Raw genomic sequence first — 19,929 nt, 5'->3', positions numbered from 1 at the left:
CTAACGAGGTAGATAAACATGACAATCAACCAACACGGAATTGGGGACTTTTTTCTCCTACAACGATAAGATATTTTATCTAGAAAACAACATGTTTCTCTTGGGAAATCGACATGATATATGACGTCACATTGGAAAATGACGCCGCAAAGCTCATAATTAGGAGAGAGACAAATGAAATAACGTGAAGGGTGTTATTCACTATTGGGTAACCAAAATTGTTATATTCAAAGAGTCAGAGTGCGGAAACCTACAGTGGCTGTGGAAGAAAACGACTTTGTCAGACCTGTAAAAATTATTTAAAAGAATCATAATAAAATCATGGACTTTTCAAGAAGCTACTGTTTTCGTAACGCACACTTCCAAGGTTTTTATAGTGCTACATCATAAAATAGTTCTGGAACCAACTTACATGATGATGTTAAAAATTACAAATAAATTTCCTCAGCACAATCACCTTCATATTATCGAAGTTCCGTTCCTATTCAAACCGATAATCTTATGTGTAGTCAGATGTTTAGTTTGATATTGTAAAAATGGTCACATCAAAGCACCAAAACACCATGTGTAGTTATATGTTTAGTTTGAAATTGTACAAATGGTCACAACAAAGGACCAAAACAGCATGTGTAGTCATATGTTTAGTCTGATATTGTACAAATGGTCACGACAAAGCACCAACACACCATTGGTAGTCATATGTTTAGCTTGATATTGTAAAAATGGTCAGAACAAAGCACCAAAACACCATGTGTGGTCATATGTTTAGTTTGATATTGTACAAATGGTCACAACAAAGCACCAACACACCATTTGTAGTCAGATGTTTAGTTTGATATTGTAAAAATGGTCACAACAAAGCACCAAAACACCATGTGTAGTCATATGTTTAGTTTGATATTGTAAAAAATGGTCACAACAAAGCACCAAAACACCATGTGTAGTCAGATGTTTAGTTTGATATTGTACAAATGGTCACAACAAAGCACCAAAATAACAAAGCACCATCTAAATGTAACTTATTAAAGGAGTGCAAACACACTTTGAACTTCACTTCAAACCGTTCATACACATGTTATACTAAAGCAATCAATCAATAATCGATTACCACACATCCTCGCTAAAACGTTGGTATAAATTTGATGCAAATTGCAGCAAGTTCTGGTAGTCTTGATCAAACCCGATTTTAGATAGGTAGAATTGGCCTATAATGTTTTTTAAAAACTACATGACAGGTCATTGGTTTTACCTGACATAAAATGTACTAACGTAAGAAATATTTTGGTTGAGTACACATTTCCGTTTGATCAGACATAGATTCTAAAACATTTGTTTATGTTTCATAATCTACTGGAGCGTCATTTCCTGATCGTTCAATATTTCTGGTCATCACTGTAATTATGTTTTAAAATAAATCGTACACGGTCATTTGAATTTATATACTGGTGTAAACAACTGACTAGAATCAATGTAAAATATCACAATAATATCTTAATTGACATGAACGAACACTTTTCAGAAAAAGTCAAACTAAAATCGAATCCTTTAGAAAATAGAGCAATATCTATCCGCTTTAATTCAAATCTATCACAATAATAAATATAATCACGAGAATAAACAAATCACGATTCAAACAAATAAACAATTACTATTTAACCCTCAGTGATCCTTTCAGAAACTTCAATTTTTCGTAAATGTGCCGTTGAAAGAAAATCGGGAAAATAATAGGAGAATTACGTGGCCTACATTCATCACCATTTGACAAACACTATACAAATATTTAGACCTCATGGGAGAGTGGTTGGGACTTTGGGATAAACGGAGTAATCAAGTGTAAATACACTGAAATCAATGACCACGGGACAATAATACCTTCTCGATACTCCAACATCTCAATAACCAAGTAAAACTTTGTATGTTCAAAAATACTTACAACAAACAGAAAATCATTTTTCTAAAGGTGTTCGATATAAACGAATTGAGGAACTTTATTTGAAACGGGAATGCCTGGTAATGCTGTAAATTGATATCTATATATCACGTTATATTTCATATAAATGTCTCTTAAATATATAATGATGTAAAAACACTTTTGTAAGCTTGATATAGTACACTAAACGTCCAAGTACAGTTTAAAATATTAAATATATATATGAATTTATATATGTATTAGATATATCTTCATAATAACTTTAAGACACTACAAATATATCAACAATGGAACATGTCTACGCTGAACGCTGCATAATCCAGCAACCCGTAAGAACCACTAACTTAATTACTTCTATAAAGTGTAATTTATGTAAGTTAAGCCGATATTTTCCGATGACTATTTACTCTTAAACATTTTACAGTTCCTTTCGTAACCCGTTTAAATCAGTTTCCACTGTAATTTAATTTTTATGTGGAACTTGTCTCAGTTTATAAGCAAGATGTGATAAAATATTCTACTATTAGCAAATTTTACAGTACAAATATCACGCCGGAACATTGTATTATTAAGAGTTATCATAGACATATTTGCTATCTTTCCTCTTGTACTGGAATGGCACAAGCCTTTTGAATACTGAAACACATCCACATATTGCAAACAGCACTATCACGCTCGTACATGCGAATGTTACTCTGGGTCCATAAGCATTGTACACTTGACTGATGAATATTGGTCCAAGGGTTCGAGCCAGGCTCCCGGAGCCAGTGAGCAGTCCCATCATTACTCCCTGCAACACAGAAAATGGTCACATGACAGAGCAGTGTTTCCTTTGATGGTGATAATGGCATTGTCCCATGGGATCTTAGAAATCCGACACTCATACAACAAATAATGGGGATGTAACAAAAATACGAAAATATAGCTAGATTTTGTACAGATGATATTGTTAAAAACGCTGATACCGAAGTTTGTGGACACGTGAAATGACACCTTAGAATGTTGACGCTAGTAATGACATCAGTACAACACGTGAGGATTAAGTCATACCTGCGGTTTTGGTCCAAGGACTTTAGAGAAGATTGTGTAGATCATGAGGTTGCAGACTGGGTAACCAATGACGATCAAAAGCGTACCACCAAGGAACTGTGGTAACAGGATACGCGGAGTATAGGCACACCACTTATAGGAGATAGGACAGCCTCTATGCTCGGGATCATCACCTGGTGCTGAGCTGTTGTGACCAGGAGTCGTCATAAGAGAGGTTGACCAATCTGTAATTCCCCTTAATGGATCTGTGGTTGAATTGACTGATGAAGGCGGTAATAAGTCTGTTAGAATAAAAACAACAGCTTGAAGTGTTCATTTATGTGTACAAATATAATAAAGTATTCCGAAAATACTCTTTTTTTTCAGATGATGCTTACTTTTTTTCCAGACATCAATATCAAAAAACAAATTCTGTCAACAGACATCCAATTATGACATTAAAGTAAATTTTGATAATTTTCTTTTATGAAAGTTCCAACAGAACATACTAGTCAACGCTTTGATTTATCATAATAGAGCAAACACTTTTCGGCCTGGTTTGTTTCTTTTTATCGAAGAGAACTTACTGCTTAAGACTACCATTTGTACAGTGCAGTGTTATTGTCAAATGTACTTAAGACCGCGAATTAAGTATATATTTTTTTTAACAAACACATCATTCTTTATTTTCTGTCGTATTGTATTCATGAATTCACAAGAGACCAATCATGCAAACGAAACTCGTAATACAGTCATATCTACATTTTATAAATTCATCATATTGATATTAGTTATTCCTCACAGCATTAAGGGTAGAATCCCCAATGAGTGGTGGTTGGTTATCATGGTATTTTGATTAATCATCAAAATAAAAGATACCATGTTTGGTGAATCTTATAGACATTAAACCTAACCAGCATGAGTTGTTTTTTTACAACCATATGGTATCTGGAAAGGAACACTTTACCACGATATCATTTCTGATCACAATGCCACTTGATCTCCAGCTTGAGGTAACCAACCAAATAATTATAACTCAACGTTTAGCCTGATTTCTCGCGGTTTGTCTGACTTTATTAAAATTGTTATTTTGGAAAACAAAAATCGTATATATTAAGATTAGACCTTGATCGTGATAATCCGGGAAATCGTTTCCCCATGGCAGGAAGGTGATGAACCCAGCCAGACAGAACAGAAACCCTCCTATTAGGATGTAGCGCTCGTTGAACCTGAAAGAACATTTATTTTTTATTATGTATTCTCTCCCGATAACATTTTAAGTAAACAATCTGCACAAGTAGAAGAGAAAGTGCCATCTTTAAAAGCTGAAGGACAGGCTTATAGAAAGCATCTCGATGATAACAAGTTAGTTGATAATCATCTAAACAAGTAGTACACATAGTTGAAGCGGTCACTTTTCAAAATGAACTACATAAAATCTATGTCATTTGTCATACCACCAACATATTTAAAGGCTTAATTTTCCTTTATTCTTAATTAATTCCTTGAAACAAATCGTCCGATGTATTGTTTTACCAGTCCACATCGCAAAGCACTGTTGCTCAAATCGTGTCAGTATTATGATCATTAACTTTGCAAGGCATGTCAATGTCAAAGTTGTATTACTACTGAATCATATCATTACTTGTAATAAATACATCTTATTTATTAATGCATATACATGAAAACCTAGATGTTCATTCATATCCGCTTTCCTTGCCACTCGATATGATGTAGGTACTTTCTCCATATAAGACGAGGAACAATGTATCTGGATATGTTTCCAAGTCTTAATAGTCTTACTACTGAAGACTGCATGTATATACTATTAATGAAATTTGATGGGCACATGCGTAGATTGCTTATTAAATTGAGTTTATCCAGCAATACATGTTGTATTCGTGTAGTTAAGGTTATAACATATTCTGTTATTAACTAATTATCATTTAGGAAACCATTAGATGTTAAGAGTGGACCGTTAACATGTCGTGTCTTTACCTCTTGACGAGGACTTTGACGACAATGAAGACAAAGATGGCGATGACTCCACCAACAGCTAGGATGATCCCTGTATAAAGTGTGGCTTCGCTCTTTGTCCAGGAAAACATATCCATCGTAAGCGGAGTGGCAATACTAAAACAGGAGACCGCGGATATTATCTCATTAAATCATTGAAAACAATATAAAACAACAACATCGTATCAATACTAAATACAACAAAAAACAGACACAACGTAACCAGACTGAAATCAACACAAAACAGTCACACCGTAACAACACTGAAAACAACACAAAACAACCACAACATAACAACACTAAAACAACACAAAACAGCCACACCGTTGCTACACTTAAAACAACATATAACACAAAGCCACAATACTGAAAACAAAGCCAAAATACTGTTATTAAAGCAAAAAAGTAAGTAATAAAACTATCAAAATACAAATAGTTACATTTTTCAACACCAAGCAAAACTAAAACTTATAAATTGTTACAGCTTGTATTATTGTCTCATGTATATTTTCGTTATTATAGATCCTGATCGGGAATGGCACATTGTAATAATTAGATAATCAAGGCAGAGCTGTATTCTGTTTCAAAAACGACCGAAATCACAGATAGAACTAAATTTTTCATACTTACGTTTCAAACACAACAAAGAGGAATAGAACGAAGAAGAAAAGGATGAGTGATGCGATGACAGCAAGAGTATCTGGTGTGTAGTCGGGTAGCCGCTCTGTTAACAGTGAGTATACTTTATATCAAAGTTTTACTGTATTAACAAACAATGCACGTATTGAACGTGTCGTAACGTTTCAAGACAGACTGGTCCTTTTGTGCAAAACGTGCATTGTTTGTGAAGTAAAAGCTTGATGTTACATATATCCAAACTGATGAATCTTATTGCCGATTGTGAGTGTACATGTCGAAACAAAGCAATATTAGGTGATGTTACGAATATGTTAACCTGCCCTTTACCATTCTTAGAAAAGGAATTAGTTTTGCTGAGTTCGTGTTTAATTTCTGTAAGGAGGCATTTGAATTTTATCAAAAACAAATATATTCAATAAAGAATCCAGAACATAACAAAAGCAGTTAAGCGCAGATAGCAAACAATATCTTAGAAAAGGAATTAGTTTTGCTGAATTCGTGTTTAACTACCGTTAGGAAGCATTCGCATAAAATCTAAAGCAAATCTATTCAATAAGGAAGCAAAAACATTACAAACGCACTTAAGTGCAGAAAGCAAACAATACCTTATGTAAAATCAAATGAATGAGAAACTGATGCAAATCACACATTTGGTGTATAAGTCTTGGGTAGGATCAACATACCGCCCACTTGGACCTGGAAATTGATATCCTCATCATTGTCAACTCGGTGTTCCTGAAACACCACCACCAATAGCACAACGTTCATGATGCCGACAATGACACTGAGCCAAGCAGGCATCGTGTAAAGGTCAAGGTGAAACCCTGGCTCGTGAACTGGTCCAGGCCACCCTACAGGCACCATGGCAGTCTGAATACCTGTACAACAAAACACAACATTGTGCTTACTACATATTACTTAAAAAAATATACATTATTTCACGACATTATCAAACGAATGTTTAGGTGTGAAAACTAATTTTTGGGCTTTGGTTATTACCACAAATTATACAAACTAATTATTCATCTTTTGCATAATTACACAATGATTGTTTCCATTTGAGTTATAGCGAGATTTATTGATAAATCAATAAACCAAACCTTTTTATAATAATTAGTTCATCATGATCAATTTACAAATGCAAGACAACAGCAAACACATTTTCTTGATAAGGATAAGACTAGTGTGAATTCAGGACCCAGACCCAGAATCCACCGAATAACTACTGTAGTGTTCTCACCTGGTCCAAATATAAAGCCGATAGCCTGACATGCACTCATGCTAGCCATTGCCCCAGTCCTCTCACGCGTGGTGGTGGCACCGGACACATACGACCGGACAACGGCCACATTACCTACAGGAGAAACACGCTACTATATACTGGCCATTCCTTTGTCCCTAAATCTACAAGATTAGTTTATATTATCTTACCGCTGCTTCACTTAAACTGAACCAATCATTCTGGAAAATTAGTATTTAAGTTAATGCAATTGCAGCCCACGGAAGCCATAGTACCCAAATAAATTGTTGCAGCTAATACGGAAATGTCATCAGTAATGAGATCTGTTAAAAAAAATACGTCGTATACAAAATAAAAGGAAAATGCAAAGGGAACATCGACAAAAAATAAACATGTACTGTCTTACATGAATTAACAGTCAAACCAAAGTTCTCTTCCGGCAATCGGAAAAAATATATCAGTGAGACATTTTATATTAGGTTGCTAAATAAATGTTCTTGTTCCATGTACTTGTTAATGCCCCTACGTAAACTGAAATTCATGATTGCCCTTGTCAGTAAAAGTATTAAACGTTTGTTCATAACACATATACACTTATTCTAAATGTCTTGAAGTTTTCGCCTGCCGTTGCCAGAAGAAGTATACTAGAAGTGGTCATACCTGCCCCGAAGCCTATGAACCCTCTGGCCAGTAGAAGGGCTATACTCTTGTGTGATTTTAGACTCTCCAGATATGCATACAAAACAGTGGCCAGTATATTGATGACAATGGAGACAACCAGAGGTTCACGACTTCTCTTTCTCTTGTTTGCCCAAAAGCCAAATATAGGGGAGGCTATCAGCTGTCCCAAACTGTACGACGCTACCACCCAGCCAAGGAAGTCGGTAGTAGCTGATGGATCCAGCTGTAATCGAACGGGCGTAGAATTAGACCTCGATATTTACTCTTGGTGACCTCTGCGTTAAATGGCTCTGGTCATTCCCAGTTATTTCAAATATCAATTATAAATGTCATGCAACCAGATGTTAAGAATATGTATCGGGGTATATTCATATAGTGCCAATATTACATTTTGCTATATGTAGAACAAAAACTGACAGGCATACTTACCAGCTGTAAATTGGTCCATTTGGAGGATATGCAATAAATGCAAAACTTACCAGATGTACGTAGAGTCATATGAAGGACATATAATGAGTTATCCCCATACCAGCTATAGGAAGCGCAATATGGAGGACATCAATTAAGAGACATTAATATTGTTACCAGATGAAGTAGGCCATAAGGGGAACCATGCATTAAATGGTATACGTATTGGGTAAATGTAGAGTCATATGGAGGACGTGCATTAAATGACTTACATATTTGCAATATGGGGGAACATACATTGAGATACACGCTGATATGTACCAGCAGTACATAGTGATGCATGGTTGAAATAAATTGAAAGACCGTACATACCCACCAGTGGCAGATAAAGACATGTGGTTCTACTTGGTTTCGGTCTGTTTACTCATTCACCCCTGAAAACACATTTGAACTCTTCCAATTCATAGGTTTGAGAAGTTCATTATACAATTTCAGGGGTGAATGAGTTAATAGACGTTTCCGTCTCTTGACCCCCTCAATGATGGAGAATGCCAGCTGAGTAACATACTTACCAGCTGTAGGTAGGGCCATATGGATGACATACATATGGAGAAGGAAACACTACTAAGGAACATCGTGAGGTACATGACCCGGATGGATCGCCACCGACTCTTGTACACATTTGGAGGCTCTAATATTGTACTGGGCACACCAACAGTTCCGGGACTGAAACAAAGTTTCAGATTATTGAAAGTGACCATTAACGACATAAAAATACAAAATACATGCACAAATTCTATGAGTAAATTTTTGTTAATAGGTGAACGGATTTTTCGTGTTAGCCGAAACGGTTAACCGATTGCTTCCAAGAAATGCTTTCCTGCAGAGTTTGGTTTAGTTTGTTTGTGTTTAACGTTCTATTAACAGCTATGATCATTTAAGGACGTGCCAGGTTTTGGTGATTGAGAAACGCCGGAATTCCCGGAGAAAAAAACCCACGTGGGCCTCGACCCCGGTCGACTCGGTGGTAGAGGGCTAGTGGTAGCAGAATGTCAGATGCCTTAACCACTTGGCCACCGCGGTCCCTTTTCCTGCAGAGTTCTTTATTAATTAACTGACAACTGATTGCTATCAATTAATGTCTTCCTACGGAGCTCATAACTAACAGTCAATTCACTCCTATTCGGTTGGGTTGTATTGGGTTTAATGTCCTATTAAGACATAAGTTCATTAAACGTCGTGCCTCCATGTGCGTAATGTACGAGTACATGTATGTATGTATGCTGGAGACAAGGTATATTTGCCTCATTGTGATAGCGCGGATCTGATGCCTACTTTTGATTGCTACATATTGTACCTTATGACAACTGCAATACTAGGACGAAAGCACCCATCACAGAATTCCATCCGGTCACATTATACTAAAAAAAAGGGAAACCAGTTGTTGCCATTACCCGAAATGCTGAACGGGAAGCAGGAAACAACAACCATTTCTAAACACTTTGCTATGTCCCTGCCTGGGGACAGGACCTATCGCCTACCCAACTTGGGCGAACGCTCGACACCAAGGCAAAAAGTGATGTATTGCCAGGCAAGGCAGTAAGAAACAAAAAAGCTGTAAGGAGTTAAAGAGAAAATATAAATCTCCGAAATACTGCAATGGGGTCAACAGAACCATTGTGGTTTCTTTAGTGTCCCCTTAGTAGACGACACAGAGGAAAACCCACACAGGTGGGACTACATAAGTGGCCTTTACGACATGCAGTAGTGGTATACAGTGGGTAAATTCCTTCCCTTTTTACTGGAGTCTTCAACCGATTTTCATCAATTTTAAATTGAAAAAGAATAAAAACAATTATTAATAATCAAACACAACCTATATTGGAAAACACAAAAAAAATCATATTATAATATAACTTTATAAATATATTAAACTTTATGAGTTAATTTAGTTTAAGTTGACATCGATAGAAAATAATGAAAAAATATATGTTTTGATAATTAATTTGACGGTCAAAGAACATACTTGAAATAAACAGCGAACCATGTGTTCGTGCGGGACACCGTGGTGAATTTCTTTTTAGCGTATTCACGTCATTCTTCTTCAAACACTGAATCTGTATAGGCGTAATTCGAGACATGGAAACAAAAACGGCTCCTTCCAGCAGGTGAACTTTGTTGAAAATTGTTTGGTCGTATTTCAAAAAATATTTTGCTAGCTTTTTATTTCCATTAGTAGACTGTACACATGTCTATGACAGTCAGCCATCAGTAATTTCAACAGTTTTCTATCGATATGAGAAAGAAATTGCGCGAGGTTGCTTACTAAGAGCACGGCAAACGATGACACGATGTTATACAATGTAATGTATGTGTATGTAGTCCTACATGTGCACCGTACGTGTGAATCCCCTTGTACTTCGCATATCAGGATCTCCTTGCTCAACGTCAAGCGGTCATCCAGTATAACTTGGCCCAACGCTCATGACGCAACACCAATTAAAACCTCTAATGTCGTCTGATGCTTGCAACAATTTCCTTGACAACTTAGACAAAAGTAATGGCTTGCAGTACTACAGCGCGCGCTAGTCTATGTCGGCTCTGGTCAATGCACAAGTGAGTGGACAGGCTGTTTTATGAGACTAATTTGTGTACTGTTTTCTATGTTTAAAGCTAGCATTAAAACGAAAATAACAAATGGTTTCTTTGGCTAATGACAGGGAGAGCTCTGGTCTGAAAATTACGAAGCTACGTACGGCTTGACCTAAAAACGAATACATGGCTTCTGGGGGAAAAAGCATTGTATTCATCTGTAGTGGGCAGTCCTAGCTAGGAAAATAGAGGTCTTTATCTTGACCTCCAGTTATATTGATTATGAATGCGTTGTTGTTTTAACCGTTTGGAGGTGGTAATTGTATTTCGTAATATATTTCGTGCAAACATGATCACTATAGATTGGCCGGTGGCCACTGCCCAAAAGGCCTTTTGCCAATCCAAAAATATGAATGAATGTTGACATAACCTTAATTTTAATTGCTATTTTTTTAAACCACAGTATGGAAATATTAATATAAAACAAGAGGCCAACAGGGCCTTTATCTCCAACCTGGATCTGTGTTATCTCTTAATGCCAAGCAATAGCATATATAGTTATGGGATGGGGATCTCAAACGTTCAAAACTTATGGCCCAGAAAAAAAGTCTCTTAGGGTGGAGCCAGACTCAAGAGTCAACGCTAATATTATGATTGTGTCCATCTCTTGATGCCAAGCAATGCTATATATGGTTATGGGGTGTGCATCTCGACTGTTTCAAAGTTAAGACGCAAAAAAGTAGTCCCTAGGGGTAGGCCCGACCTCAGAATCAATCCTAAATATCATGGTACTGATCGTGTCTTGAATCCAACAATGGTATATATATATATGGTTATGGGGTTGGAATCTTAACAGTTTCCAATTTAAGGTTCAGGATTTAAGTCCCTAGGGGCGGGGCCAGACATTAGAGTCAATTCATATGTTATGATTATGTTCGTCTCTTGATGACCAGCAATGGTTTATATGGTTATGGGTTTGGGATATAAACTTCATAAAAACATAGGGGCTGGTAGCCAGTCTAGCAATACCCAGTTAATCGAAATTTCCTCTAACGTAGAAAACCACAGACTAAAACCATACATAGTATATACGTTTCTGAGTAAACAAAACAAACAAGTATTCAATAAAATATAGATATTAGAAACAGACATGCTATTTATCCATGAAATACTGAGATAAGTAGTATATATATATATATATATATCAGACAAATAATACATCAATAGCATTTGAAAAACGTTTTGTGCACTCACAGTTTTTTCCGATCGAGTGAAAGTTTTTTCACATCCAGAAGTTGAATCGGTCCTGATAATTTTGTCATGGTGAACACTTGTTGAGGGATTTGGAATGAACGTTTAGAATCTAATGAAATTTAGTTCATATAACATTGGTTACACATAGACTTCTTGCCTGTGGCAGGAAGTATACATCTACCACTTTACCCGTATAGACAATTACTATTAAATCTATATCTTAAGGTTGTGTCATCATAAATAGCTGGCGGGCTGTTTATCGTGATCACTGTATATTACATTTAATGGCATTAGGCTACGCGCATTTCTACATAGATCTGTACACAGTATATAGCCATATATATGAGTGTAAATGGGTGTTATTGCACCCTAGACGAGATGTCCATATACCATATTTTGGTTAAGAGCTGTCATGTGATTTAGTTTAGCTAAGTTTATTTTCTGATACAGGATCTATATAATCCTCTCCACCAGACTCGGACATGGTGTTTTTTTAAAATATATATATAAACATGTACACATACATTTTGTACATGACCTTTCGGGTAAGGACATCACATGTTTAACCAGTTACGTTAGCTCTGTATTTATAAATAATCTCCTGATCAATCCAGTGGTTATCGAGTCTGTTCTTAAATGTATTTACTGATGGTGTTGATATCACATCCTCTAAAAGACTGTTCCATAGTTTTACTGTTCGTAGAGAAGTTTTTCTTAATTTCAATGTTTGAATGTTGTGGGTAAAGGTTTTTTTTGAAATGTCCCCTGGTACATGTCTTTCGGAATATTCCTACCACAATCTAAGGAAATCTTATGCATTTCGATCAAAGACACGACTCGTTATCTTGTATACTTCTATTTCTCCCACACCTGACAGATTTATCTCCCGTTTTGCCGGTGCTAGATTTATCTGTCTCCGCCCTAGGGTGGAGACGGGGGGATTCCTCTATTTATAACAATGGTATGACGTCACTGCAATAATACAATGACCTCACGTCAAGAATCCATCAACGTCACGTCAACCCTGAATTTAGAATGTAACGTTATCATTACATTGTGTACATGTATATGATACACATTGGGGAAAACAGAGTAAGAGAAAAAGAATCATTCATCCCCTTCTGGGTAAGATAGGGGAATCTCACCCCTCGGGGAAAGCTTCTTAAGTTGCCAAACACTCGGCAAATCCTCGTGTTTGGCAACATAAGAATCTTCCCCCTCGGGTTGAGATTCCCCTATCTCACCCCAAAGGGAGTGAATGATTCTATTAGTCATCACCTCTTGCACGTCTGTAACTCAAGTAGGTAGATTTAGTTTTTATAGCCGCTCCGGATATGGTAAATCCCTAAATCCCGTTATTCGTTTCGTTGTCCTTCGTTGAACTCTTTCCAGCATATCAATATGTTTAGCTTTATTGGGTAACGTACCGTGTTTGCATATTCTAAATGAACTCCAAATAGAGTTTTATATAATAGTGGAAAAGTGCGTTCATTCATATACGGAAACGTTCGTCGAATGACAGCGAAAATTGAATCCGCCTTTTTTACCTGTGCACTTCTTTGTTCTTCAAATGTTAGGACATTGTCTACAATCACCCCAAGATCCTTCTCATGGCATACTTCCTTTAATGCTTCGTTGTTGATGTAATATGTTCGTTCACTCGACACCCGACCTATGTACATAGATTTGCATTTTCCAGGGTGAAATTTCAGAAGTCATTTGTCGCTCCATTCGGGGAGTCTTTTCATATCATCCCACGTATAACTTTGTACATTTTAGTATCATAAGCAAAAAGGTAACCGGGAGAATTAATATTATCTGGAAGATCATGTATGTATAGTTTGAACAGAATGGGTACCAGGACGGATCCTTGGGGCAATCCAGATGTAATTGAAGTCAAGCTTGAATTTTCCTCTTTCAGCGATACCATTTGTTCTCTTTTTGAAATGAAACTTGCATTGCCGTCCATTTAATAATTATAACCTCTTCACTTAACCCATACGATGACATTTTTATTTGTTAATCTTGTATGTGGAACGGTATCAAAAGCTTTTTGAAAGTTCATGTAAATGCAATCTATAGATAAACCTTGATCAAAAGCATCTGTCCATTCGTCCAATACCTTAAGAAGCTTGTAGAATAGTAGAAATCCGTATTGCTTCGGCGAATGTACAGTAAGTAGCTCGTTTTGCTTCATATCATCCACTATGCGTCTCCACAAGATCGTCTCCAGTACATTACACACTATGGAGGTCAAGCCGACGGGTCCATAGTTCCCAGGTTCACATTTACCTCTTTTCTCGTAGATGGCGCTAATTTTAGGGGTTTTTTCTCTCTATCATTTGGTATTTCTTCACATGTCGGTGGAGTATTGAACAATAGTGCCAGCGGTATTACAATGGAATCTGCCGTGTCTCTAACGAGACATGGATGTAATCAATCGATTCTCGGAGACTTGTCGATTTTCAACGCTGTAAGTTATTTCCTTACTTGTTCCTTATCAAAAAAATATAGGCAGCATCGGTACCGATATTTTCCTTATTGTTATCTGCGGAATCCCACCTTCATTTGACGGTTTCTTTACCAAAACACTATTAAAAAAATGATGCAAGTACGTTTGCCTTTTCCATACCCATGACCGCTTTGCGCGACTGATCATTTCCGGGTACGGTGTAGAGGTCGCCGATTTCACTCTTAGTTTTAGATTTGGAGCTAATATACCTCCGAAAATCGAAATCTTTTCCGATTTTCCTTGTTTGTGTTCAAACTTTATTTCTTATTTTACAGTATTCTAGCCTGATGGTTTCTTCCTCAGTAACAATATTTTTTTTCCCCGAGTGCGTGTTTCTTTCCGATAAGTTCTCCGGTTGTACTATCGATTGGGTAGCCTTGCTTTCTGTTGTAACCAGTAAGGGTTTTTTTCTGATGGGAATGTGTTTTTGTTGAATCTCCTGTCTCTTATCATAAAAGCATTTCCAATTGTAGTTTATGTCATCATTCCGAAAGCAGCCCGACCAGTTAATATTGCCCAATTTCTGCATTTATTAGTGTAGAGTCCTCCTTATTGAATAAAGGTCTTGGGTGAGCAGTTTCTTTTACAACAGTATCACAAATGAAAGTCAAGACACAATGGTCGCTCTTTCCTAGAGGGCTTTGGTGGTCAATATGCATTACCGTATCCTCTTCATTTGTGAAAACAAAGGTCTAATAAGTGATGTTTGTTGGTTCCTTTCCGTCGGGTTCGTGTTCTGACATGTTGGTAAAGGAAAGCATCATTTGCGCTCTCTATGAAGAGATATTCGGGCGATGTCGTACTGTCCCCAGTGGTGTTGCATGTTTCCAAGTTCAGATTTGCGTAATTGAAGTCACCCATTACAAGTACATGTGATGAACGTTGGTTAGATATTTCGGACGAAAGAGTTCTCAAATTTATATTATTTTCACGGGATCCACTTTCTGATCTGCATATCAAACACACTACTAGTTCATTATCAGTGTTTAACTTTATACTCACACAAAGATATTCTTCAAATATGGATTGAAATTTGACTTCTTTTCTTACTAAATCTTTCTTAATATATAACAGCTGTCCTCTTCTTTTGTTATTATCCAGATTGTCAATCTGGTGACCTTTTAATTTTCTGTAAACGCCCAAGAGGAATTTTAAAGAGACTTCATTACGTTGTCTTCCGGTTTGATGTCAATTTAATGACGCCCCGCCCACTTCATCTAACGGCCTATCTAGATCTCTAACTTACATGTATAACAACTTATGGATTTATATACTGTACATGTGATGACAATGCATATATGACGGCCATCAAATCATGAGTGTAAAACAATAGCAAAGAACAGATGAAGCAAGTCTGCCAACATGACGTTATGCCGCCTAATTCTAATACAGGTAATGGCAGTCATATCATGCATGCATGCCACATTATTTAAATAATGACGTCAGATTCATAGACAGGTCGGAACGTCATGGCGCGCAGGCGATGCTATAGATAGAAGGGACCACGTGTGTAGAGCACATGGCAATGTTTACATTCGTAAATCCCGAAGGCATTGTGTATGCTACCTAAATTTTCAACAACATGTTCCTTTATGAAGTGGGGAAATATAGCATTATTTTGTCATGAAATTGGGAATATATTCCTCAGTTTTATGTCATTTTTGGAATATAAGGCAGTTTTTAGCTATTAGTAAACAGCCTGTATTCAGCAGTAAAGCTGAGCAAAGGAAATCACTGATCAGAATGTAAATTTAAGGACATTTCCAATAAATATTCAGAATATCATAATAACTTTATTTTCACCAAGTTGATATCTTACAGAAATCTATTTTGTATTAATGAAGGTCGCAAACTGATTTCCTAAGAAAAAGAGTGTATATAACGCCAGATAAAAGGCTTTAAATTGAGATTAAAAAACAATTCACTTTACCTGTCAAATTGGCTATCATTTGTGTGCAAGATGACACTAGTATACATACTATATAGATTGAACACTTTAACAATTTTGAACCAAAAATGTTCATCAGAACAGTTGAATAACATTGAAATGGAACACATGAAAGATATCATTTATCTAAAAAAAGTCAAAATTATAGTAAAATACAACCAATCAAAACATCTGATGCACAATCCAGTAACGACCAGCTTGGCAGTGTTTCAAAGTCTTCAAGTTAGTTTTTGATATTGGTTGTCCATCACTCAGGGTGGGTGGTGTACATGTATTGATGAGTCACAAGAAGGTCAGTTGTAGAATGATAACCCGTTTGACAGGTAACATGCTTTTTATACCCAGCAAGACACATATTATATATACTCACTACAAAACAAGGACAAACTAAAATGTCGGCACTTCCTTAGAAATGATAGCGGGGAGAGATGGTTACTGGGGAAGATCTCAAATCCAGAAATAGATTTATTTTTCAGTCTTAACTGAAAGCTTTTTAACTTGCACTGTCAGCTTTAAGGTGTCAAAAATCAGTCAAGCATTTCTGGTCTTGGGTACCACATATAACCTAGCCTGGTTCAATGAATGAGATAATTTTAATTGACCTAGTAATATATATATTTCACCTGATCAGTTTAGTATCACTTAGCCGTGCAGTTACACAAATGACAGAATCCAAACCTATGGTTGCAATGTGAAATGTCCATGTCATATTCAGGGCTTACAAATGTATCAAATACATATATTATAGTTAAATTTTGCCTCAATGAGAGTGAGTAAAAATTGTACATGAAATCTGTTCATCTGTGCTCATATGTATGTAAGTACATACTACAAACCATTTTATCTTTTATCATGCATGTACATATACTCATTACATATTGTACCAGGTACAGCTCCCCTTTGGGGTAGCATTCTCCTGACTGCCAGTTTCACGAACATTCCCTAATGATGGAGATTTCTTTAAAATTAAAATTGTCCATAGTAAAGCATTATACCCGGTAACTGAATTTGAGAGAAATGAAACGAAATTCCCTTAACTCCAAAATTGTTTTCATATGGAACTAGTGAAACTGTGAGCAACCTCACATAGATATATCCTCATAATTCCCCCACCCACCCTAGAAAAAAACCACTATAAATAAGCGATAAAGCATATACACACGGTATTAGATATAACACATATTGTTTTCATCTTATTAGAGCCACGATCCTCATGCCAATCTGCCACTATCTTTTTAGTTTGTTTGTAGGGGGTATAATAGTCAAATTGCATATTCTTTTCTTCATTAATGTATATGTGATGAACCTGTGCCAGGTTAAAGCAAAAGATCCAACAATCAAGTAAGGAGGAGTTGCGCTTACATTGTTCATGGACCAATAACCAACAGGGTGATTAATAGAATCTGAGGGTTAAAAAAAATCACCCCGAGGGTTGGAGATTTCTGTGTTACAATCTCAAGGTAGGGGATGATTATTTTTCTCCCATCCTATTATTTCAGTCACAACTCCACCCACAGTAGTCTATTTGTAAACAAAAACACAAGTGGGGTATGAATATCGTCATTTACTTTTGATGATGTCACAATTAACGGTGACACATTTAAATGACGTCACAATTAACGGTGACACATTTAAATGACGTCACAATTGAACACGTGCTAATCAGCACATTAAGGCTATCTCCCTCTAGGGGGTGACAAGCTGATCTTTCCCAGCTAAAACGGGAAACACACTTGTGAAGGGTGGGAGAATACTATATAACACCCACCCACCCTCCCTACTTTTACAATATCACCACCACCACCAAAATCAACATTTGGGGTATAAGAATATTATAAGGTAATTTCTTAAACTCAATAACACAAATCCTTTGCTTAACTCATTATTTTATCAATGTTAAGTTTTACACGATGTTCACCAATTCAGAATATACATGTAAAGCATGCAGTTTACACATCTGTAACTGTACACATCTACTGTACAGATTATAGGCACTGCTGAGTCTTGCCTTCTGATTATAGCTACAGTAATGTATAATTTTTCTCAATGTGATAGGAAACTATTGCATCAAACAATGTGAATTATTATCAAACATTTATCTTGAGTCAACAAAATAGTTAGTGATTTCCCAATATCATAGGTAGTTTTTTTTATGAGACATGCATACAGTACACAAAAGTCTGGCCAATGTTGTCTCTTCTTAGTCACTGTGTTTAAATTTTCACAAATTTTATTCATAGCTTTAGATATTGCCTAACCGGTTAAAACATTGAGGTCTAAAACATTCATTGTAAACAAGAAATATTACTTTGTAATCAAACTTAACATCATTAAAATATTTGAAGTCCAGGCAGGAGGATCATAGTACTTATATTAATACCCGACCTCCGCTGCACAATGCAATATATAAAAATGTCCCCTTGCTGTAACAATGTCCATTTATAATTCCGGATAATTGTAACCACCTTTCCGGCTCTATAACCAAACGTTTTAGTCTAGCCCTGTATGAACTTGCATAGTATAGTTGCTTGTTTATGGTGAATACAATATGGTTGTATTATGAACCAGCTCCTCATTCGGCTCTCTACCTAATCAGTGTATGGTCACCCTATGACAACTCGGTGAATTAAACACTCATTAGATAATTAGCTACTTCATCGCAGGTTAGGGTGTCCCCTTTAATATGCTAAGCATTCACCAACTGCTTGAAACAAGGGTTGGCAAGCTCACCATTTTGAAACCAGTCCAGTTATGTTTCACATATATAAACATGTACCATATATGTTCATTGTAACTTTACTTTAGTATTTTTTTCCCAAATCACCATTTTTTTTTTTTTTTTTTTTTTTTTTTTTTTTTTTTTTTTTTTAATTTTTTTTTTTGTGTTAATATTTGTATTTTATGGATTTATCAGAACGCAAACCTGTGACGTTCCTTAGTACTATACTGCACAAGCACAATTCATATATGCCAACAAAATCAATACATGTGTCATCTTTCATATTACACTCATGTGAAAGAGCAGACAGTCCAAAAGAGATAAACAGATAAAGAGTATTTACATTGTACGATAGCATTGAAATAAAATACAGATTAATATTTGGTAAGGACTAAGGGAGGCGTTAGGGTCCAATCTTTGTACACCAATATCATCTTTCAGGGGAAATAAAAGCTTGATGATGATGACAATAGTTCAAGGAACGAATGTACATGTATATGCGTTCATGTGTTCTGAACGAGACTGTCGAGAGTGTCTGATATTTACTGTTCATCAATATGAAATCCGTAAGTGACTGACAGTGGCGCTTACCTATAGACAGGAGGTGGTGGGTGTGTCTCGAGAAGTTTTTCCTGCTCATCGTCATCATCGTCCTGGAAGTACGACATGTTAATCAAGGCATATCTTACTACAACACCACTATCCTCCGTCCGCCATTTTGTACAATCGGTGGAGATGTCACATGACCAACTGCTATGCGTATGTCACATGATGATAAATAGACTTGTTCAAGTTACAAAACTGTAAGATATTTTTTATCGACAATGTTTTCATAGTGCCAATATTTTTACCGTCTGCGTTAAAATTATTAAAGTTTGATGAAAAGCACTTGCCTAAACTTTGTGTAATTCACCATCCTGCATGCTATGGTTGAATCTGAATTGTGATCATGATCTGGCTA

At 36.3% G+C, this 19,929-nt stretch overlaps 1 protein-coding gene across 1 annotated transcript; it reads right to left on the bottom strand.

Annotated features, from left to right (window-relative positions):
• Positions 1–940: 940 nt before the first annotated feature.
• LOC110466237 (major facilitator superfamily domain-containing protein 8-like) lies at positions 941–19,929 on the bottom strand. Its single transcript, XM_021522633.1, has 10 exons — positions 19,560–19,929; positions 8,516–8,669; positions 7,515–7,758; positions 6,855–6,968; positions 6,298–6,492; positions 5,606–5,699; positions 4,958–5,092; positions 4,085–4,188; positions 2,981–3,261; positions 941–2,720 (listed from the first exon to the last, which is right to left on the bottom strand). The coding sequence occupies exons 1-10, from the start codon at positions 19,634–19,636 to the stop codon at positions 2,499–2,501; spliced, it is 1,620 nt and encodes a 539-aa protein (XP_021378308.1). The 5' UTR covers positions 19,637–19,929; the 3' UTR covers positions 941–2,498.

The sequence above is a fragment of the Mizuhopecten yessoensis genome, unplaced genomic scaffold (assembly GCF_002113885.1).
Source record: "Mizuhopecten yessoensis strain PY_sf001 unplaced genomic scaffold, ASM211388v2 scaffold11125, whole genome shotgun sequence".
Classification (NCBI taxonomy): domain Eukaryota; kingdom Metazoa; phylum Mollusca; class Bivalvia; order Pectinida; family Pectinidae; genus Mizuhopecten; species Mizuhopecten yessoensis.
This window is presented reverse-complemented; position numbering and strand designations above follow the sequence as displayed.